The 21,727-nt window shown below is 53.7% G+C and overlaps 2 protein-coding genes across 10 annotated transcripts; one reads left to right on the top strand and one right to left on the bottom strand.

Annotated features, from left to right (window-relative positions):
- Positions 1 to 62: 62 nt before the first annotated feature.
- Positions 63 to 7,534, bottom strand: ACP2 (acid phosphatase 2, lysosomal). The gene is made up of 11 exons (XM_001490841.5): positions 7,306 to 7,534; positions 6,624 to 6,719; positions 6,233 to 6,319; positions 5,050 to 5,202; positions 4,844 to 4,942; positions 4,671 to 4,760; positions 4,094 to 4,226; positions 3,305 to 3,387; positions 3,086 to 3,192; positions 2,792 to 2,967; positions 63 to 993 (listed from the first exon to the last, which is right to left on the bottom strand). The coding sequence occupies exons 1-11, from the start codon at positions 7,417 to 7,419 to the stop codon at positions 860 to 862; spliced, it is 1,272 nt and encodes a 423-aa protein (XP_001490891.1). The 5' UTR covers positions 7,420 to 7,534; the 3' UTR covers positions 63 to 859.
- NR1H3 (nuclear receptor subfamily 1 group H member 3) lies at positions 7,534 to 21,723 on the top strand. 9 transcript variants are annotated; one of them, XM_070229476.1, is made up of 12 exons: positions 7,534 to 8,071; positions 12,478 to 12,677; positions 13,441 to 13,554; positions 14,322 to 14,401; positions 14,904 to 15,092; positions 15,497 to 15,763; positions 15,996 to 16,204; positions 16,317 to 16,496; positions 16,654 to 16,753; positions 19,779 to 19,892; positions 20,110 to 20,204; positions 20,392 to 21,723. In XM_070229476.1, exons 4-12 carry the CDS (start codon positions 14,359 to 14,361, stop codon positions 20,536 to 20,538), a joined length of 1,344 nt encoding a protein of 447 aa, XP_070085577.1. In that variant the 5' UTR covers positions 7,534 to 8,071; positions 12,478 to 12,677; positions 13,441 to 13,554; positions 14,322 to 14,358; the 3' UTR covers positions 20,539 to 21,723. The 9 variants fall into 9 exon arrangements, with proteins under 9 accessions (XP_070085577.1, XP_070085582.1, XP_070085580.1 ...); XM_023653999.2 differs by having other exon boundaries at positions 7,558 to 7,964; XM_070229481.1 differs by lacking the exon at positions 20,110 to 20,204.
- The last annotated feature ends 4 nt before the right edge of the window (positions 21,724 to 21,727 follow it).

Genomic DNA, 21,727 nt, shown 5'->3' on the forward strand with positions numbered 1-21,727 from the left:
CACCGACCTGGTCAGAGGGCTCCTTGGGTCACGCAAGTGAAGAAAAGGCACAGAAACCATACTAAGCATCCAAAACTTTCATTCTCTGGAAGCTGCGTCAGTCCTATTCTGGGCCACAGTCAAGAGCTGTCCAGCTCACAACCTGCGTTTACCTCGGGTCCCTGGAGACCCCAGCCCAGCTGCGAGGGACAGTTTCATGACTCTGTACCACAGTTCACTCCCCACCCACCTCTTCCCACCCCCTCCCAAGTCCAAACAGCCTTCCGACCTGCTCAAGCTGCAGGGCTGACAAAGCTGCCTGAAGCATTGTTTCTGGCTCTAATGGTTACTTCAGCCAGACGAAGGAAAACTGGGTTGGCTGGCTACTGGGTGATCTGGTTCCTTGGTGGCCAATGTTTGTACCCCCAATGTTGTGCAGTTTTTCCCACTAAAATAAGTACTGAGAGGCAAGACTGTGTCCTCTGAGCCATCTGCCAAAGATTCCAGACTGGAAGAAAGAGAGCAGGGCTGGCTGGAGGCGCAGGGCAGATCAAGTACCCACTCCTTCATTTTTTTATACCAGGTCCTGAGTGAAACTTGAATACCTGTCTACATTTCAGGTCCTTAGGGAACATGGAGGAAGCAAATCCTGTTTGGAGAAAGCCAGTGTCCAACACAATACTTGGTAAACATCAGGCGTGTAAATGCTGAGTGACAGGTCCATGGGCCAAGCCGAGTTCCACTTGTTCATTAGGTTGGGGTCATCACAGGGAGGCCCAACCCAAGGTTTCCTGTCCATGGGCTGGGGAGCAGCAGCAGTCAGGAGCAAGGGCCCAGCCCACCTCCCCTAGGAGGCAGAGGGAAGGGGGCTGAGTGGTTGTCAGGCGTGATCCTCCCCATCTGCAACGTGGCGGTAGCCAGGAGGCTGGGCCTGCATCCGGAAGAGGACGGTGAGGAGGAGCACTATGAGAAGGAAGAGGATGGAGCCACAGACAGCCAAGGCCACGATCACCTCTGAACACGGAGAGAGGGAGAGAAAGATCATGTCAGCGTTCATTCAACAAACATTTGGGTGCCTGCAATACGCCAGGTGCTCTTCCCACAATGGGGATGTACCTGGGTGGCCAAGACACAGGCTCTGCCCTCAAGGATTTTACATTCCAGGAGGAGAGTCAGTAAACAAGCAAATGGCAGGAATGATGGGCAAGGGCAAATACCGTAAAGAAAAACAAAGATAAGGGGGAAAGGATGGAGAGGTAGGTCAGTCAGGGCAGGTGTCACTGAGGAAGTGACAATTTGAACAGAGACCTGGAGTCCCAGAGTGAGAGACAGAAAGATCTGAGAGCAGAGTGTCCTGGGGTTGGGGGCGTAGACGGGAAGCACATGCCAAAGGCCCTGATGGGGGAATAAGCTTGGCATGTTCTTCGATCAGAAGAAAGTCAGTATCGCTAGAGCAGAGTGCGTGAGGGGCAAGCAGGAGGTGAGAGTGGAGGACCAGACCAAGACGGGCCCGGAAGGCCACAGTGAAGAACTTGGAATCTCTTCCAAATGTGATGGGAAGCCCCTGGAAGATCCTGAGAAGGGGATGATGCAACTGACTTATGTTTTTAAAAACACTCTGCTGTGCTGAGAGACTGGCAGGGACAAGAAGAGAATCGGAACATTAGGAAGGTTTTCAGTAGGTCAGGCAAGAGACTGGTAGATTGAACAAGGGAGCAAGAGCATGTATTTTAAAGATTGAGCTGAGAGGATCTACTAGTGGGTTGGATGTGGGGTGTGAGAAAGCGGGTATTCAGGTAACTCCTAGGGTTATACTATGCAACTGGCTGATTAACGTGGCATTTAATAAGATGGGGAAGCCTGGAGGAAGAGCAGATTTGGGAGGAAGAGCATTTGGTTTTAGACATAGCAACTTTGAGATGCCCTAGTTGACATCCATGTGGAGACCAAGTCGGCAGCTGGATGTGTGAGTCTAGCTCAGAGAAGAGGTCAGGAATCTGCTAGTCACACAGATGGAACTTAGCGTGGAGATGATATATGAAGCCCTGAGGTTGGATGAGATCGCCGTGGGAGTGGGCACAGATGGGGAAAGGGCCGAGATGAGCCCTAGGCCATCCACTGTTCAGAGGAGAAGCCAATAAGGAAGCTGCCTGTAATTCAGGAGGAAAATCAGAGAAGCCAAGGAAGTGTTTAAGGGAGGAGGGCCCAATTATGTAATGCTGCTGAGAAGTGAGAAGCTGATAAGAACTGGTCATTGGTCCTTGACGAGAGTGGTTTCAATGAGTGAAAGGTGACATAAGACCATCTAGTGTGAGGCCCAGAGAATGGGCGGTGAGGAAGCAAAACCAGAGTCTAGGCAACTCTTGGAAGGATTCCATGGGAACAGAAACGGAGTGGCAGCTGGAGAAAGATGTGGGCTTAAGAGCTTTCTGTTAGGCTTTTGAAATGGGACTGATCCAGTAGAGAGGAAGCACGGAGGCATCAGAGGTCCTGGTGGAGGTGAGAAGAGATGGACCCAGAGTATAAGGTTGGCCTTCACCAGCAGCTTACACCAGCAAGTAAGCTGCAAGATCTGGTGGTGGGAGAAGGAGACAATTCTCTCCTGGTTGCTTTTACTTTCTCAGTGATAGGAAGTGAGGGCATCACCTGAGGGTGAAGAGTAGGGAGGTGTAAGATGGGCTCAGGGTGGGAAGGTGAACTGTCCAGGGGCATGTGGAGATGGCTGGAAGTGTGTGCCAGCTCTCAAGACCTGTGCAGAGGACGCTACAGTTGTGCTCAGACATGGCTAGCACAGAGGCAGGCAGCAGCTCACCTGTGTCTGCAGGCCCGCTTGCCAGCTTGCACTCCTGCTGCCAGTCCTTGGGCACGACAGGCTCTGTGAGGTGAAGAAAGTCCTGCAGCGGGCAGCGCTGAGGGCAGCCAGGCAGGCTCAGCGGCCAGGGGGCCTTGTTACTCTCATTCCGAAAGTACATCTCCACTGAGAAATTCCTGCGGGTTGACAGGAAACAAGATGGGGGCCGCTCAGCAGGCCTGTAACAGAGTCCTTGGGCTGCCCACAGCCACCATGCGAGTGCCCCTCCCGAGGGCAGCTGGTAGGTCCACTCACCCATTGTCTTCCTGGTACAGTTCAAATATGTGGCAGGAGGCGTAGGGGGCTTGTTCACCATTGTAGACATCCAGTGCCATTTGCAGAGCAACGAGGGTGGTGTCGTGCTGTAAGGGAGAGGGGCTGCCCATCAGCACTGCTCCCCTGCACCCCAGGCACTAAATAGAGAAATCGAGCCCCTTGCTTGACATGAGCACGCTGGGGACTATGGGAGCTTACCGCGGAGTAAACCAGCAGCTTAGGGAGCTGGGAGGCGGTTGCCATGAGGGTCAGGTTCTTCCGTATCTGAGCCAGCAGGACACCTGAAGGAGAACAGTCCTCGGGGTCAGGAGCTCCAGCCATCACTGTTGGCAGACCCATCTGTGGCCCTCTCACCCTCTGCTAGTCCCGGGGCTGTCTGGTCACCAGCACAGGGGACTCCTTAGGTTCACGGGGACCATGGGGAAACTCTACAGCACCTCCTGCTCTCTGAGCACTTTCACATGCACAGAGGGGAGCAAGGTAAGACATGAAATCTATCCGTATTTCAACACAGATGTAGAAACCTGGCCGTTTATAAATGAGCCACTAGACCCTGCCTGTGAAGAGTTACTAGCTTGGAACAAACATAAACTTAAGATTGCTCAGAGCACACAAGATGGTGGCTCGAGGCCAGGGGAACTGTGCCATGTGCAGACTCTGAAAACTACTGAGACGTCAGAAAGCTCTGACAGCTGGCACTCCCCTGGGTGCTCAGATTAGGAAACTAGCAGGTGTATTGCTCTGAGCCTTCTGTCAAAGTGGCTCCCAGGGGTTCTCTGGAGGGAGTTATTCATTTAAAGGGAAGGAGGGTCTTCTGACATGGGTGAAACTTAAGAATATGAATGGCAGAAAAGCAGCACAATCTGGTTTTGAAAGAGCAGAAAACATTACAGGAAGAGAAGTAAGTGTGTGAGAAGCTCCCAACGGCAGATTTTTAATGCTCTAGAGTCCTGGGGAGGGGAGTGACATGCTGCTCTCGTCACTCACCCCCCTGAAGCCGGGCCTTCTCTGCCTGCTCGTGGATCCCGAAGAGGAAGCGGAAGCTGAAGTCCTTTAGCCGCCTCAGACGCTGCATGGTTTGGGGTGAGGCCCAGGGCGGCAGGACCAGCCCGTGTGTTTGCTGTGCATCACAGTGGGCAGGTTAGCTCCCCGAGGACCTCTCCGGGGACAGCGCTCTGCCCCAGTGGGAAGGTGCCTGCGTGTGTGAGGGGAGGGAGAGGACAGGAGAGGTAGAGCAGAGGGACTGGAACCAGGAGATGGGGCGGACACTCGAGGCTGCAGGGCACGGGAAAGGAGGCTCAGGCACAAAAAAGCGTGACTCAGCGGAGTGGCGTCGGACACCACGAGAGCTCTGGGTGGAGAGGAGCAGGAACTGCTGACATTAATAAACTATTTCCCACTCTGGGGTTCTTTTTCACCCATGAAGGAAGTTCCCTTGTTTCACAAGAAGCCTGCCTGGACCTCCTCGGTGGGAATGGTCTCCAGGCATTGTGTTCTACTGGTCCTGGTCACCTGAGCCTGCTGAGGTGTGAGAAGTCACACCGGGGACCCGAAGCGGGCTCACCTCACAGAAGAGCGTGTCATAGACATTCCAGACGGTCTCCAGTGTCATGTCTGTAAGCCCTGTCTCGTTGGCCACCATATCGAGAAATTGCTATGAGAAACGGGTCAGGGCATCAGTGCTGCCCTGGGGGAAAGGAAGGACAGTGTGATGGCCTCCACCTCAGCCCCACTCACTGCATTCCGAATACTCTCATTCTGATACTCTGGCGTCTGCCGGGTCTCGTTCTGCAGCTGCTCATAACGGGGACATGGGCCCAACGGGAACTTCAGCAGCTGCAGGCGGAAGGGGGGAAGCAGAGGCAGAGAAGGAGTCGGCCCAGCAGGCCCATGGCCAGGGTTGTTCCTCTCACCGCCTTCAAGGAGGGGCTGGCCACTCTTACCCTGTCCTCGGCAACGGGCACTGTGTGGACGGGGATGGGCTGCCAAGAGATGTTTGGGTTGAAGCGTTGCATCCCTTCGGGAGGGAAGAGTCCAGCCAGATTGGCCTCAGCACTCATGAGAGTGCGGTCAAAGTCTGTGCTTCGCACGTAAACCTGCAGAGACGACAAGATGAGTCTCGCTGGGGGGTGGGGCAGGGGAGCTTGGGCCCGTCGGCGGGGCCCCGGGGGGAGAACCTGTTCTTGAGGGTTATCCAGCAAACTAAACAGCACTCATCTGGCCCCTCTCCGTCCTTCCTCCCAGCAAAGGCCCAAACGCTCCGCTGGGGGCTCACGCTCACCACTCTGAAGAACCGTGCGGATGGCTCTAGTTCAGATGCCCCTCCCAGTCCAAAGTGCTTAGTAAGGCTGGTTTTATAACATCTGTCTCCCTATCTAGACCAGGGTCCTTGAGGGCAGAAACTGTCGCCAACGGCATCCCCCTTTATAAACCAGCTTCGAGACCAGGGATAGGAAGTCAGATAGGGAACAGAGAGAATTGCTTGTGAAAAGGGAGGACACTGTGGGGAAGGGACGATCAGGACAGAGTGGCCCTCAAGGGAACAATAACAACATCTAGAGACTCTTGAGACAGCCGTGGCTGACAGCAGTAACCAGAGGAACAGCTATTCCCATCCCTGGGGTGGGGAGATAGCCTCAAGGAGCCAGCACACTTGCCAGTCTTCCCTGACATGCCCTCTCTACGTATATCTTCCCTGCTACCTTTATCGCCTGGCCCTGTGTGGTTTGTCATCGGTCACCCCCGCTACATTCTAAGCTCCACAAAGACAGAGATCCCATCCGTGTGGTGCACCACTGTCTACAAAGTGCTAGCACAGTGGTTGGCCTTTCGCAGGTATTAATAAATATCTTGGATGGAAAATCCGAGTTATTTCACAAGCGTCAGAAACGACTTTGCCAGGCATTCCTAAAGTCTGAGCTTGGATGCTTGACCAGTTTTGCCTCTTCTCAGCCAAGCAGGGGCAACTCAGCCTCTTGGCTCTGTTTTAGAAGTTCCTGGATGTCTTGTCCTGCAGTTATAACCAAAACGCATGGAGGGAAGTCAGAGCACCCAGACTCACCCTTAGGCTCCCGGGGTGAGGACAGCAGAGCCCATTTCCCTTGCCTCTTGAGCTCCCAGCCTTACCTCCTGCCGGTGGTAAGAGGTGTTGAGAAAGCCATCGTAGCGCTGCCGTAGAGCCTGGCCCAGCTCCCAGTGCTGTAGCATCCCCTCCTGTGGGCAACCCAAGGGTTAGGAGGGTGCAGAGGGAACAGATGGCTTGTTAGGTCCCACAGGGCTTAGGCACTGTGGCTTCCCAAGTTTACACCTGGCTGGAAGTAGGAGTGGGTTAGTCTGACCCCAGAAGTCATTTATTAAGTGGCCGGCTGTGCATGGCATTGTGTGTGCCCATTTTCATCTGGTCAAAGTGAGCACTCACGTGGGAAATAGAGTTTGGTGGGGCCCCAAGGTCTGTAGCCTGCTCTAGAGGTCACTCGTTCTACAGCTCATCCTGAGGGAGGGTTTGCTTCTGACCCACCTTGGTTAGCTGACCAAATCCCTGGGGCCATTTGTCTTCCTGATAGGGGTCCTTGGGATATGTCTTCACTGGCGAGCGGTCTCCATGTCGGTACAGCTGAGGAAGGAAAATGGTTTGCCTACAGGTCAGTAGGGTCTCCTTAATGGGGACACGGAGCCCACCTCTGCCCCATGATGGGGAGGGAAGCTTCCTTCCCTCTGGGAAGCCTTAACTCTACCCACTGCAAAAGACCCCAACCCAGATGTCAGTAACTTCTTTCAGGTTCCAGAGATTCTAACTTGGCTAAGCAATGCCACTGGAGACCATAAGCAAAGGCAAAGGTACAGGTGGGAAAGGAAAAGAGAAATAAAAGCAATGCAAACGGTGGGCGAAACTGGAAAAAAGACCACCAAAGGCTTGTTTAGCGATGAGTCTCTTAACCATTGGACAGACTGATCAGGGCAGACTGATCTGATCTATCTCATGATATAGAACCCCCTTACACTCCGCCCCCCAAAATACCCCAGGGCTCCACAAAAATTCCCAACCCGGGCCCCAGCCCCGCAGGCCAGTGTCTCCTCCTAAACCAGCTCCTCCTCCTCCAGACCCCCGACCCCAGCCACAAGCCCCACCCCTCCCTCCACCCGCAGGCCTGTGCCCTTCTAGCTCTGGCGAGCCCGTTGGCGACCCCATCTCTCATTACCAAGGTAACGAAGCGCAGACTCCGGGCCTGGGTGGGTGGCATCACCATCAGGTTCACGCCGAGAAGGAGCTGGAGGAGACCCGCCCGGCTCCAGCCAAACGGTCTACCCGCCATCACCGCTGTAGCCTATGCAGCAAAGAGACTGGAACCCGCTAGCTGGGACCTGAGGCAGCCGCCCGGACGCCCCCTTAAGGACACACGCCGGAAGTGGCCCGCCGCCATCTTGCTAGAGGAGGGGCAGGCGTGGTGGGAGAAGGAGGAATCTAGGGGGCGAATCCATGTAGGAGTTCGCAATCTGGCCGCGGCAGAGGGGCGTGGGAATGCAGCGCGACCTCGCGCAGCAGAAAGGGCTGGAAGACCTGGTTTCTGGAAAGAGCGCTTAGCTCGGCTTTGCCGCTGCCCGCGGAGAGCCCGTCCCGAGGTGGCGCCTGCCCTGGGCAGGATCGTGGCCGGGAGAGCCGGCGCCCCCTCGAAACCGGTGCTGCCGGGCCCGACCCGGCGCAGGATTGGCGCGAGGGGTAGTATAGGGCGCCCTCTCCCCGCCGCTGCCTTCGGGCGGAGTTCCAGCCTCGGCCCTGGCTCTGTTCCCCGGAAGAGGTCTCGTTTGGGGTGCAGGGCACAGCGTGTAAACAGCCCTTTGGACTCCGTGTGTCCTTGAGGTTGGTCCCTGTGTAGCCTGCTGCTCATGGCCTGAGCGAAGCTTCAGGAGCCCTCTCACTTCCCCTTCCAGGCCTTTCCTTGCCCTCCCACTCGTCCAGTTCCAAGTGTGAGTTAATTAGAATCTAGATGTCATGCCTCTTCCCGAAAGAGTTGGGTTGCACAGGATGTTCAGACTTGGCAAAACCAAAGCAATGAATCCCTAAGGGAGGAATTTCAGACCAACGGAAGGATGTATAGGTGTAAAGGGAAGGAGTATATCATGAAGTGGGAGCAGGTGGGGTTTCTACAGCCTCAGAGGCCCTCCTGGCGTTGACCGTTAGGATCCGGGGGAGCCAGTTTGGTCTCAGGGCTTTGTGACTGCTCTTGGGGTGACTCACAGCTCCAGGAGGTCAAATCGTAGGTCCTTGTGATGCTTTCATTCAGATCTGTCCACTAGAAGCAAATTACCTCAAATCACTGGGGAAATAAAACCCGTTCAGAACTATATGGGAGAAAGCAGGGTCATTATCTTGCTATAGGACTCGAGGTTCAATTATTTGTGTATACCTCAGGATCTAAACTTTGCTTCCAGAGTTGTTATGGAGAAATGAATAGAATATGAGAACTGAAGGCTGGGTAGCCAAATAGTTCTTAACCTTCTTATTTAATAACAAGCCCTTTATGAATGTGAGGAAAATTTCGTCCCCTCTCCTCAAGAAAAATGTTCACAGACACAAAAATACATAAGTGGAATTTTGCGTATAATGCCAGGCAGTTCACAAAGACTACCGTAGGCTTCCTAAATCAGCATCTCTGAATCCCTGATCCAACCTAGTCCCTTTACTTTATAGATAAGAAAAACCCAGAAAGAGGAAGTGACTTGTCCAAGGTCACACCATTTAGGAGAATGGATTAAAACTCAAGTTTTCTGATTCCCAAATAGTCTTTATAATGGGCTGTTTCTTGCAGGCTACGCAAACTGCATTGCTAAACCATATTCCGTGGCCCCAAAATACCTTCAGTAAAGAGATTTCTAACAAAGGAAACCTTTTCATGTTGGTGGGGTTGAATGGGCGTGGCTACTTGGCAAAATACTGCATATTAGTGGGAGTTTTTGAGAGTTCTGTTTTAATGTGCCCCTTACTCTCCTTGCAAACTGGCCAGATCATGGTGATTTCAGAATATAAATCTTGGGCTCACTAAATTTTGGCAAGTAGAACAAAAATCCCTCAAATTCATCTTTTGCTTTTCTTCCCACTTGCTCAAGTATGTCTATATCCTTTGTGCCTGCAAGTATCTCAAGTAGGAGGGTTTGATGGAGCAGATGCTATTTCAATTTATATAACAAGAAACAAATCCAAGAAGGGTGAGAATTACACCATGAGCACATGGTAGAACCAAGAGCTGAGCCCTGGTTTCTTGACCCCCGACTCCTACCAGATGATTCTGTGGTCCCCACACCTTGGTTCCTAACTACAGATGCAAAAAAAGAGAAAAAGAGAGAGAGGGACTGGATCCCTGTAGATGGATAAATAGGTATGTGGGCCTACCACAGACCAAATAAATCAGCATCTCTGAAAAGGAGACCAGGTTTGGGAACCATAGGTCTACCGCGTGTTGGCAGAAGTGAACCCAAATTCAAGCGGGTTAACCACTTTTCCCATCTGAGGAGGCTATTTTGTGTAATGCAGTAAGATGTTTTCTTTGTCTGTTAGTTTGAGTTTGAACTTTTGAGTCTGCTAGTTGATATTTGCCTCCTTGCTAGTAACCGTCTCCCAGGGTTATATATGAGCATAAATGGAATAATACATGTAAAGATAATGTAGTAGGGCCTAAGTAAATCTTACTTTTCTTCTTTCCTTTCTGCCATCTGTATTGTCTCTGAACTCAGAATTCCTGGGTTCTTCTCTACCTCGTGGTTGGGAGGTTGGGCATAAGTTGTTTGAGTGACCTGCAGGATGACCCCCACATCTTGCACCTTTCCAGAAGGGTGAAGGAGGGAGCAAGAAGCAGTCGCCCCAGTTCCTCCCTCTGAACCGTACCTTTTGGCCTGCTTTATGGGAACCTGAGTGCTTTTGGGGGGTTATCGAGTAGTGCACACGACCTTGGGCTGGTGAATGCTCCTATTTTTGCCTCAAGGTGCCCCTTGCTGCAAGGAGAAGCCTCCAGAGTTTCTGGGGGTCAGAAATGGGACTTGGAAGATCCCCAAAGGTGTTTCCAGACATGTTGTCTCCTCTAGGAGCCAAGGACACATGGGGGAGGCCCCACAGGGCTGCATCTGACACTTCCTGTGGGCTGGTGGGGGTGGCGGTGGCAGGGTGAGACGTGTGATTCCGGCTGCAGATCACCTGCCTGCTGGACAGGGCTCGAGGGAGAAGTCCCAGTGGTTGGTCTCCAGAAACTCTGTGGAGACATTGCCAACAGGTTTTGGTCTTCTGCCATTTTCCTCTCCCTTCTCCTCTTCATGGGGCGGAGGCTCCTGAGCGGCTGTCACCTGAAGGGGTGGCTCTGGCAGTAAAGCACTGGTAAAGCTCCCTTCTCCTCTACTTGAGATGAGGCTGAGGCTGGCTACCGGGCTTGGGGGAGACGGTGCCGTGACCTGCTTGTTCAGCAAGCGGCTCTAGCCTGGGTCAGACGGCTCCAGATGGGACTTCTTTGTGGTCCTTGGGCTGTGGGGAGACTAGAGTGTAAGGAGAGGAAGTCGAGGATCAGGAGTGGATGAGAGAGGCTTTTCCCAACTCCAGAAGATAGGGCATCAGGCCCCAGACCAATGTCACATCCCAAGTTCCTTGTAACCAGGTGTTTCAGTGCCATCCAGCTTCTGTGCTGGAGCTGCTGGGGATGGGGAGAGGGAAAGGAGAGAGCTGGATGGATGATGTAAGTGCTGGGACAGAACAGTTCCAGTTTCCCAGGGGCTGGAGTCCCTGGTTTCTACTTTCCCAAGACAACCGGGGCCTTGTGAAAATTGGGGGAGGAACACATGCAAGAGGAATGGAGAGCCTTGTGCTCATGACTCAGGCATGCCCAGACCAGGGTGGGGGCCTTGTGAGGGGATGACCTTGTGATGAGAGGGAACAACAGCAAAGCTGGAGGCAGAACTTAGAGATGGGGGATGTCAGAGGGGCTTTTCTGAAATGTGAAAATGAATACATGGGCAGATTTTGCAACACCACCCAGCCTGCTGTCTTCTCGTCTCTGCTCCCTGGGACCCGCCTGTTCCCCCTGCCCCACCCTCTGCTTCCTCCCATCTTTCACCAAGCTTCTTTTCTATTTCTGCTTTCCCTGTCTTTCTCCCATCCTGTTCCCCTATGCCCCCTGTGCACTCTTTCCTGTTCCCTCTCTTCTCCTCTTCCCTGGTGCCCTGTTCATCTCTGTTTCCATCTCTCTGGCTGCCTGCCCTGGCGCCCTTGTCCTTCTGTGCTTTCATGTGGGGCCCATGGGAACTGGAGTTCACAGCAAAACAGGAAGAGCCTGTGAGCAGGAAACTGGGAGTGGGGCAGGGGGTGAACAACCAGCAGTAACCTCAGCTCCTCACCCCCTACATCTGGACCGAAGCATCCCCAGGGCTCCCTGCCTCTCCCACTGCGGCCCACCAGCCTCAGCTTGTTCCCTCTCAGCACTTCACTGGTCCAGCAGACCTGAGAGGCAACAAGATGAGAGTATCCTAGACTCTGACACAGGAGAAACAAAGAGCACAGGGACTGGAGGGAGGACATCTGGATTCTGATCCCAGCTTGGCCACTCAGTGTGTGTGGTCTTGGAAAAGGCTCTCCCAGGAGCTTAGTGTTCTCTGTACGATGGAGCTTGTGATATGTACCCTCCCTCCCTCCCGGGGCTGCTCTAAGGATAATAGAGATAGTGAGGGATTTGTGCATGGAAACAAGCCCTCGGAAGATTGACAACGTACAGATCCAAGGTGATAGGAAGATTCATAGCTGAAAAGATGCGGAGGGCAATAACTGCCACGACTTCTGGAACATTTACTGCGTGCCACACATTGTGCTATGGTGTATCGTTTAATTCTCATGACAACCTTATGTGGCAAAAACCATTATTTTTATCCCTATTTAAAAATTTTGTTTTTCCTTTGAGGAAGATTAGCCCTGAGCTAACATCTGCTGCCAATCCTCCTCTTTTTGCTAAAGAAGACTGGCCCTGAGCTAACATCCATGCCCATCTTCCTTTACAGGTGTGGGACACCTGCCACAGCATGGCTTGCCAAGCTGTGCCATGTCCACACCTGGGATCTGAACCGCTGAAGTGGAATATGCAAACTTAACCGCTGCTCCACGAGGCCAGCCCCTATCCCTATTTTAAAGATAGGGAAACAGATTCAGAGACATTAAATAATTTGTTTAATCAAGATCACACAGTTAATAAGAGGCAGAGGCAAGGCCAGTATTTGAACCCAAAATCGGAGCCCAGAGCCCAAACACTAAACCAACAGGGCTGAGATGAAATTGACTGGAGCTAACAAGTCTAGGATAGAAAAGGATCATATTCTTCTTGTTTACTTCTTCATTCAACAAACAGGACCACGGTACCTACTCCGTTGACTACTTCATGCCAGGCCCTGCTCCAGGGGCTACGGGGGAAATGAAATCAATAAAATGTGCTGTCTACCTTAAAGGACGGATCTCATGTTCCAAGCAACGGGGCGGGAAGACTACGGCTCTAGTCTCAGTAGCTGCTGGATAGAGCCCTTCCTCACCACAGGTGGAACCATTCCCCAGGTGAGGGAAACTGCCTGCCTTCCCAGGTCCATCCTGGGCTGGCACCTGAGTCTACAGTCTTCACCCCCAACCCCATCTGGGGCCAGCCATTGCTCATAGCCAGCTTCTTAGCAGCCCCTCTCTCTCCTGGCCTCCTCCCCTCTGTGTGGCCCCCACAGGGCACCCACATTCAGAGACTCACTGGAAGGCCCAGCACCTGCCTCTCACCACCCCTGGAGTTCTACCAGCTTGGCTGAGGGCTGGGGCTAGTGGGGAGAGCTGCTTCGCCCATTCCCAGAGGCAGGGGAGGAGGGAGAGGCTGGGAAAGCAGGCTGGGGCTCAGTGTCGCAATTTCGGGCCGTGCTGGGACCTTTGCTCCGCGAAGTGTCTATGGAGGGGAGGGAACAACTCTGGAGGCTGCTGGGATTGGGATGGGGGTGCCTGGGAGGCAGTCCTGTAAAAGCAGCTAAGAGCCGCCAGGGTGAGGAGAGGAAGGGGAGAGAAGTGGAACTGGGCTGGTCTGCAGGGAAATGCGACTGTCCTGGTTGGGGGTAGGGGGGCATGGTGGCGCTTGGCTGAGGGGGTGGCCGGCCGGGGAGGAGTCAGCGTGGTGGGGAAGCTGCCCTGTGGGCGGGGGCAAGGAGGCCAGGGCTCCGGTCGGTCGGTTGGCTCCGGCTCCGGTCAGCCTGGCAGGAAGGAGGGGTGGCCCAACCCCTTGGCAGCCCCTCCCCTCAGCCTTCTCCCACATTACTTCCCTGGGGCTCCGGCCCCCTCTCCTGCTCAGCTCCGGCTCCTCAGCTGCCGAGGCCTCTGGACAAGGGACTGCACCATCCTCCTTTCCCAGCAAGGGGGCTCCAGAGACTGCCCCAGCCAGGAAGTCTGGCGGCCTAGGCATTCGGTGGGTCTGCTCCCAGCGCTGGCCTGGGGCTCCGTGTGTGTGTGTCTGGGGTTGGGGGATGTCCTATGGCTCTTAGAAAAGGGGTCTCTGGGGAGAAGTGAAGGATGATGATGGTGATGGAAGCTCGGGCAGCGACAGGATTCTACTGAGGTTCCAGGATAATTTCACAGGGGGCTGGTGGAGGAGGTCCTGTGTGTGAACTGGGGTGACTCTTGGAGGCAAAAGGTTTGTGCTGGGACCCTGGAAAGTGGCAGGAGCGAGGTTGTCTAACAAGTAGTGTGTTTCAGTGGCTGGAATGAGCGTCGATTCCATGTCCTGGTCAACTCTGGCTGTCCCCAGTGTTGGAGTGAGGGGGAAGGGGCTGTGACAGAAGTGGGGCAGATGTGTCTACACATCGCCCCATGGCCTGGAGGGGTCCCTGGGGAGAAAAGGTGACATGGTGGTTGAGAGCTCAGGCTTCATGAGTCAGAGAGACCAGAGTTGGAGTCTTGGCTCTACCTCTCCCTGACTGTGGCCATAGGCAGTTTACGTAATCTCTTTGAACCTCAGTTTCCTCATCGGTAAATTGGGCTTAAGAATAGATGTGACCTCATAGGGATATTGTAAGGAGGGCGTGTAAAGCCTTAGCACAGGCTGATATATATATAAGGCAAGTAAATGTTAGCTGGCATGTTAGTACTGATAAAAGGTAGGATCACGAGGAGAGGGTTGCTGAGGCCAGAAAGGAGCCCAGTTCTGGACGAGTGTAACCTGGGTCCTTCCTGCAGGACAGTCCCTTGGTAATGTCCAGGGCTCCGGGAAGAGATGTCCTTGTGGCTGGAGGCCCCTGTGCCTGATGTTTCTCCTGGTAAGCTTCGTCACTCAGTCCTCTCCCCTGAGCCCAGGCCCTAGCTTCTCTCCTCCCGCAGGAATCAGCCGCCTTCACTACCTGCCTTCTGCCCCCCAACCCCGGAGAGCAGTCCAGAGCTGTTCTGCCCAGACCACCTCTGCCCAGGTTCTGGTACCTGGCCATTGCAGACACCAGCCAGGCGTTCTCAATCTGGGCTTGCTGCTGGGGAAAGTTGGCATGTCCAGTGCTTACCCAGCCCTGGCTTTGAAGAGTTCTGTCTGATCTCTGAAATAGATACATGTCAGCCCCCCAAGGGGACAAAGGTTGACGTCCTCATTTAAGGTATTGAGGTGCAAGTGCCTTGCCCTGGAGCCCACACAGACCCCAGTGTCCCAAAGCCTGAGGCGACATTTTGCTGCCCTCTACGGGTGGAGATAAGTTTGTGGTTTCCCAGGAGGATGCTGGGAAAGTGGACAAGGAGGGACCTGAGACCCCCTTGTGCCTCTCTTTCGGGGCTCAGACTCTGCAGTGGAGCTGTGGGAGCCAGATGCCCAAGATGCAAGTGGCCAGGCGCTGGGAGGCAGCAACTGCATCCTCAGGGAGGAAGCCAGCACGCCACAATCTTCTGGGGGCACTTCGGGGGTGGGGTTGGAGGCAGCAGAGCCCACAGCCCTGCTCCCGGGGGTGGAGGCCCCTCCAGAGTCCACAGGTGAGGAGTGCTGGATTTTCAGGAGGTGGGAGCTCCCTGGATCTGGGAGGGGTACCTCAGGGCTCTTTATAAGATAACAGTTAAGTGCAAAGGTTTTGGTGTCAACCAGGCCTGAGGGATGAGTGTAAATTTTGTCCCTATCTTAGGCCCTTCTGAGCCTGTTTCCTTGTTTGCAAAATGGAAATAATAATAGTGCCTATCTCTTATGGTTGTTGTAAGGATCAGTGTATATAAAGGGCTTAGACAATACCTAGTTCATAATGGTACTTGGCATATGAGAGCTACTTTCTTATAATAGAGAGATTAGACTGCATATAATGAAGGGAATGAAGGTCACTGAGTCGCCAACTGGGCAGCATGCTTTTTCCTTGGAGAAGAACGTTAAGGCTCTTCTCTGTATCCAGAGCCACGTCCACAAAAGCGGAAAAAGGGGCCGGCCCCCAAAATGCTGGGGAACGAGCTGTGCAGTGTGTGTGGGGACAAGGCCTCCGGCTTCCACTACAACGTGCTGAGCTGTGAGGGCTGCAAGGGGTTCTTCCGCCGCAGTGTCATCAAAGGGGCACGCTACATCTGCCACAGCGGGGGCCACTGCCCCATGGACACCTACATGCGTCGCAAATGCCAGGAGTGTCGCCTTCGCAAATGCCGCCAGGCCGGCATGCGGGAGGAGTGTGAGTATCTAGGGCCAGGAGTCGGGGGAGAGGCTGGTGGGACAGGGCACACGTGGGTGCCAGGGTGGAGGGTAAACAGGCAGCTGAGCCTACAGGGCTTTTCCAACATGGGCCCTAAGTGTGGATTAAAATCTCTTTCTTGCCTTTACCCAATGCTCTCTGCTTTCCCGAAAACTCCAACTACCCTTTGTCTCCCCCTCTTCTCCCCTCCTCACGTCTGGTCTCTCCTTAGGTGTCCTGTCAGAAGAACAGATCCGCCTGAAGAAGCTGAAGCGGCAAGAGGAGGAACAGTCTCAGGCCACATCTGTGCCCCCAAGGGTGCCCTCGGATCCCCAAGTCCTACCCCAGCTCAGCCCAGAGCAACTGGGCATGATTGAGAAGCTGGTGGCTGCCCAGCAACAGTGTAACAGACGCTCCTTTTCTGACCAGCTTCGAGTCACGGTACCTGAGGGACCTGGGGAGAGGTGGCTGTGCCCAGAGCACCAGCTGGCTCCTTGATAACCACTTGATATCAGAGTGGTTTGCTTTTTCCCCTCCCTGCCCTTCTGGGTAGCCCTGGCCCATGGCACCAGATCCCCAGAGCCGGGAGGCCCGGCAGCAGCGCTTTGCCCACTTCACCGAGCTGGCCATCGTCTCCGTGCAGGAGATTGTCGATTTCGCCAAGCAGCTGCCCGGCTTCCTGCAGCTCAGCCGAGAGGACCAGATCGCCCTGCTGAAGACCTCTGCGATCGAGGTGGCGGGCCCGGCCGAGGGGTCAAGGAGAACCGGAGCAGGATTGTCTGTGGGAGGGGCCTGCAGACCCACTGGGGAGCCCAGTCCACCAGGAAGTAGGGATGAGGGGCTTGGCCTTCTCTCGGAGTCCCTATTTGAGGTCTGCTACCTGTGTGCAGGTCATGCTTCTGGAGACATCTCGGAGGTACAACCCTGGGAGTGAGAGTATCACCTTCCTCAAGGATTTCAGTTACAACCGGGAAGACTTCGCTAAAGCAGGTGAGAACAGAGATCAGGAAAGGATTGGGTTGGATGGACAGATGCTTTTTGTCATGGGGCCCATAGTGACAAGGGAGCCACGGGTCCAAGGTTTGAGTGGCTGTGAAGGGAAGGCTCCACTTGTTTTCCCAAGACAGAAAGTTGGAATGTTGATAGGCTCTCAACTGCTGCAAATAGACACCTGTTCTCTGGTGCATTAGGTCAGTGGTTCTCAAACTATGTTCCAAGGAACCTGAGGTGGGCATTGGAAGTGTCAGAAGTGTCACCTTAGAGGAGAAGCAGGCGCAGGAATGTCCTTTATTCTGACTTTAGCCAAAGAAGAAGCTTCATTTAAATCTACATTATTGAGTATGCTTCTGCATAACTCTTTGCTTGAAGAAAAGATTGTACAGCTAGGAAAAAAAGCTTGAAAGCCACCTCGTTGAGCCTTTTAGTAGTCAATAATGAACAAATCTTCCTCACACGTGCTCTCCAAGGCTTATGTGGCCTGATTTCCCCCTACTGTTTTTTCAGTTGCTCTTTCCAACGAGCCGTAGAACTGGAGCTGAAATACGGTACACAGGCCCAGGTGGGGCAGCGTTAGCATAAGAGCGAATGCTTCTGTCCCCATCCTGTACCCGGAGTATTTTCTCCAAGAATTAGTTCACATTGCTGCTCTCTGATACTTGCTTGCAGGCTAAGCTGTGTTTGTTTCCTCATATTCAATTGCTGGAAATGTTTGTGTCATGGGAGCAGGATTAGGAAAGGATGGAAGGCCGAGGGTGTTTTGGAAGGACTGAAACTGAGGCTCATCAGGAACCCGAGTAGTCTAAGAGCTGAGTGAGCGGGTCTGTAAAATATGGCTCATGCTGACTCCGTTCTCGGGGCTGGTCGGTCCTGGTTTCCAGGGCCGAGCTCATAAGGTCTTCTCTGGTTTCTGGTGACTCAGGTCAGTTCACGTGCCTCTTGCTGTCCCAACACAGGCCAGCCAGTGAACTTTCCAGGAAGGCCTCCCTTAACTGTAGGGCATGGCAAGGCTGTGTTGGCACCTCTTGCCTTCTCCAGTGCCTGGTGTGCTTCCCGAAGGTATAGGCACCTATTAGGGGCGATTTAATGACCTTTTCCAGCTTTCAAAGCCCAGCCCTGCCCCCTTTCTCTACCAAACGCCTTTTCCCCAAATGGCTATTATTCCAGTCCTTCTTTTTTTTTTTTTTTTTTGAGGAAGATTAGCCCTGAGCTAACATCTGCTGCCAATCCTCCGCTTTTTTCCTGAGGAAGACTGGCCCTGAGCTAACATCCATACCCATCTTCCTCCACTTTATATGTGGGACGCCTACCACAGCATGGCTTGCCAAGCGGTGCCATGTCCACACCCTGGATCTGAACCGCGAACCCAGGGCCGCTGAAGCAGAACGTGCGAACTTAATTGCTGTGCCACCGGGCTGGCCCCTGTCCCAGTCCTTCTTAACCATGGCCTTTTCTTGCTTCCCAACATCCTCCTTTCTGAAGCTTTCCCAGTTCTCGTGTCTGCGTGTGCCTTCAGCCCTCGTGGACTTGTGCTATCTGCATCTGTTCCTATTTATAGATCCATTTATATAAGCAGCTTGGATGCCTCCTGTTTGCCTGTCATTTCTCATTCTGTCAGTGAGGTCCTGGGGAGAAGGGGCAGGGGCTCTCTTTCCTCAGGTCTCCTTGCCCCCTGCATCCATGACCTTATGCTGCATGCGCTGGATGACGAAGGGCGTGTCCTGATCACACTGGAGGCGTTATTCAGCTGGCAGTAGCAGACTCTCCTGGGGGGCATAACCCAGCTCTAGAACCCCTTTGCCCTCTCTCTCCAAGGGGGCTGTTCGGCACAACTCGAGGCTCCACACCTCACCAAGAAAGGCTTTCTCAAACAGGGCTTGTCCATTAAATGGACCAACGCATACTTGATAAATGTCAGGGTGAAAGTACAGGAAGTGACTAATCGAGAGGCCTCGAGTGGAAAAGTTAGCAGAGGGTTGCTGAGAGAAACCGGAGGAAGCCTGGGGGAGCATGTGGGGTGGGGAGACTTCAACAGAGGGTATGGCAGAAGTGTTCTTTAGATCACGTGACTTTGGGTCATGGTTTCTCGAACTTCAGTCTCCTCAGCAAGAAGACTGGCTCTATTTCTTTAATTTATTATCTGTTTAACAAATACTTACATGGTAGTTACTGTATGTACCACACATTACTCTAAGGACGCATTATGAGGTAGTTACTGTTATTGTCTCCATTTTCCAGATGGGAAAACCGAGGCCCAGAGAACTTAAATAACTTATCTAAGGTCACACCGCCTCGTAAATGGTAGAGCCAGGACTCAAACCGGAGCAGTCCGGTGCCAGAGTCTACACCTTTAACCACATTGCTGTGTTCCCCCTGGGATGTGAAACATGAAATATATCTCTAGGAGTCAAATAAGTAAGGCCAATTGCCAGTGGAAAAGTCTTCTTTATAAAGAAAAATAAGAGTTGCTTCTTTTGCTAGTAATGTGGAGCCCTCAAGAATTCTAATAAGAATAACAGAATTCTTATTTTCATTTAATTCAGCACCTCCTATGTGCTGGGCACAATGCTAAGTGCTCTGCATGCTTTATCATTTAACCATCACGACAGTCTTATAAGTTCGGGTATGATTCCCATTTCACAGATGAGGCTTAGAGAGGTTAAGAAACTTGCCCAAGGTTACACAGCAGAGCCTGGAGACTTCTTTTTGAGGAAGATTAGCCCCGAGCTAACATCTGCTGCCAACCCTCCTCTTTTTGCTGAGGAAGACTGGCCCTGAGCTAACATCCATGCCCATCTTCCTCTACTTTAAATGTGGGACGCCTACCACAGCATGGCATGCTAAGCGGTGCCATGTCCGCACCCGGGATCCAAACCGGCGAACCCAGGGCCGCCAAAGTGGAATGTGCGCACCAGGCAGACCCTGGAGACTTCTTATTGAGTTCCTTGAGGAGTTGGAGGAGAGAAGGAAGTCCCTGCTGCTCATGCCATATGTCCCAGCCTCTCTTCTTCCTCCCCAGGGCTGCAGGTGGAGTTCATCAACCCCATCTTTGAGTTCTCCAGAGCCATGAATGAGCTGCAACTCAATGATGCTGAGTTTGCTCTGCTCATTGCCATCAGCATCTTCTCTGCAGGTGCGGAGGAGGGGCAAGAGGGAAAACGAGCAAGAGTCTTGCACCAAGGAGGGCTGTGGGCTCCGCAGGGCAGGAATTGTGGGAGTGGAGGCCCTTGCTGTGTTACGTTGGGATGGGAGAACTTGGGTGGGGCATGTCCCTCATTTCGGTTGTGATTTGGGATATGGAACTGAGACCCTGGCCAGACCTGCTCCTCAACTCTGTTGGTGACCTATAGACCGGCCCAACGTGCAGGACCAGCTCCAGGTAGAGAGGCTGCAACACACATATGTGGAGGCCCTGCATGCTTACGTCTCCATCCACCACCCCCATGTGAGTCTCCCCATGGTGCCCTTTTTCCTCTTCTCCACAGGCCGATTCCCTGACACACTTTCCCTTCGAGAATCCCTCCCGAGTACATCGTGCGCAGGCAATTCTCTGCCTCTCCCACAACTCCCCTGCCCTTGCCCCCTTCTCTGGGGAGAGACAAAGGCTGTACTTGTCCCTCTCCTTCCGCCAGGACCGACTGATGTTCCCACGGATGCTGATGAAACTGGTGAGCCTCCGGACACTGAGCAGCGTCCACTCAGAGCAAGTGTTCGCACTGCGCCTGCAGGACAAAAAGCTTCCGCCGCTGCTCTCTGAGATCTGGGATGTGCACGAATGACTGTTCTTTCCCCATATCTTGTTTCCTGGGCTGGATGGCTGAGGCCCTGTGGCTGCCTCCTAGAGGTGGAGCCGACTGAGAAGGGCAAACATTCCTGGGAGCTGGGCAAAGGAGATCCTTAGGTGGCATTAAAGGAGAGTCAAAGGGTTGGGAGTTTCGTGGCTGCTGGGCAGTGGGGGTCCTGCCAAAGCTGTGCTCCACATGAAGACTGTACTGACCCCACCAAATGGATGAACCTGAGGGCCACTTTGCACCAGGTTCTCCAGCGCCCTGCCCATGCTGCCTCAGCCACTTCCTGATTTCCCCACAGGGCCCCAAGAGAAGTTCTCCGCTGTCACTCTGCGGCTTGGCCATACATGCCTCAGGGCCGCCTCACTGACAGGTCTGGCACTGTTTGTGCAGGAAGACCAAAATGAATACAGACTGAGAGACAATTTCTGGACTGGGGGTGGGCGCCAGGCAACGGAAGAGGGAAGCCCCGCGGCCTTTCAGATCCGCCTCCACACGCACAGGAGGGAGGCAAGTGCCGTGACAGCCTTGGCAGTGACGGGGCACCTCCGTGAGGGTAGAAGGAATGCTGAGGCTTAGATGCCCCCTCCCCCTTTAATGATCCAAGTGGGATCTTGTCGTCTTTCTGTGCGGGAGCAGGTGTCGGATTTTCAGAACTCACACTTCAGCCATGCACTTGTGTTCGTGCGTGCGCACACGTATAATGTCTTAGTGTTTCCATTGGCATCTGAAAAAGGGGCCCTTTTCTCAGCTCCCACTCCCTGTGGGACAGGTACAAAAGTCCCCTGAGGCCAGATGGAGGCTGCCCTGACTCAGGTTTGACGTCCCAGAAGGGGTGTACTCCATTTCCCAGGGAGCACCGCGGCACGGCTCCCGCCCCCTTCCCTTGGAGCGCTCCCCGTGTAGGTGATACCGCGGCCGCGCCTTCCGGCCTCAAGTCCCCCCTCCGCCCCTGAACTGGTAGGCTCCACCGCCGGGGCTGCCGGCTTTCCAGCCCTAGTGGTTGGGCACTTCCAAACCGCGTGCGGGGGGAGGCAGGTGAGGTGCGGGAGGGACGGTCGGAAAGTCTCAGGAGCAGCTCATCTTGAGAAGTCGCTTCCAGATTAACCCACATTTCGTCGAAATGGGCTCTATGACCATGTCGAATTAAAGTCTGTTTGCGCAACCTAAACAAAAGCCA

The sequence above is a fragment of the Equus caballus genome, chromosome 12 (genome assembly GCF_041296265.1).
Source record: "Equus caballus isolate H_3958 breed thoroughbred chromosome 12, TB-T2T, whole genome shotgun sequence".
NCBI lineage: Eukaryota > Metazoa > Chordata > Mammalia > Perissodactyla > Equidae > Equus > Equus caballus.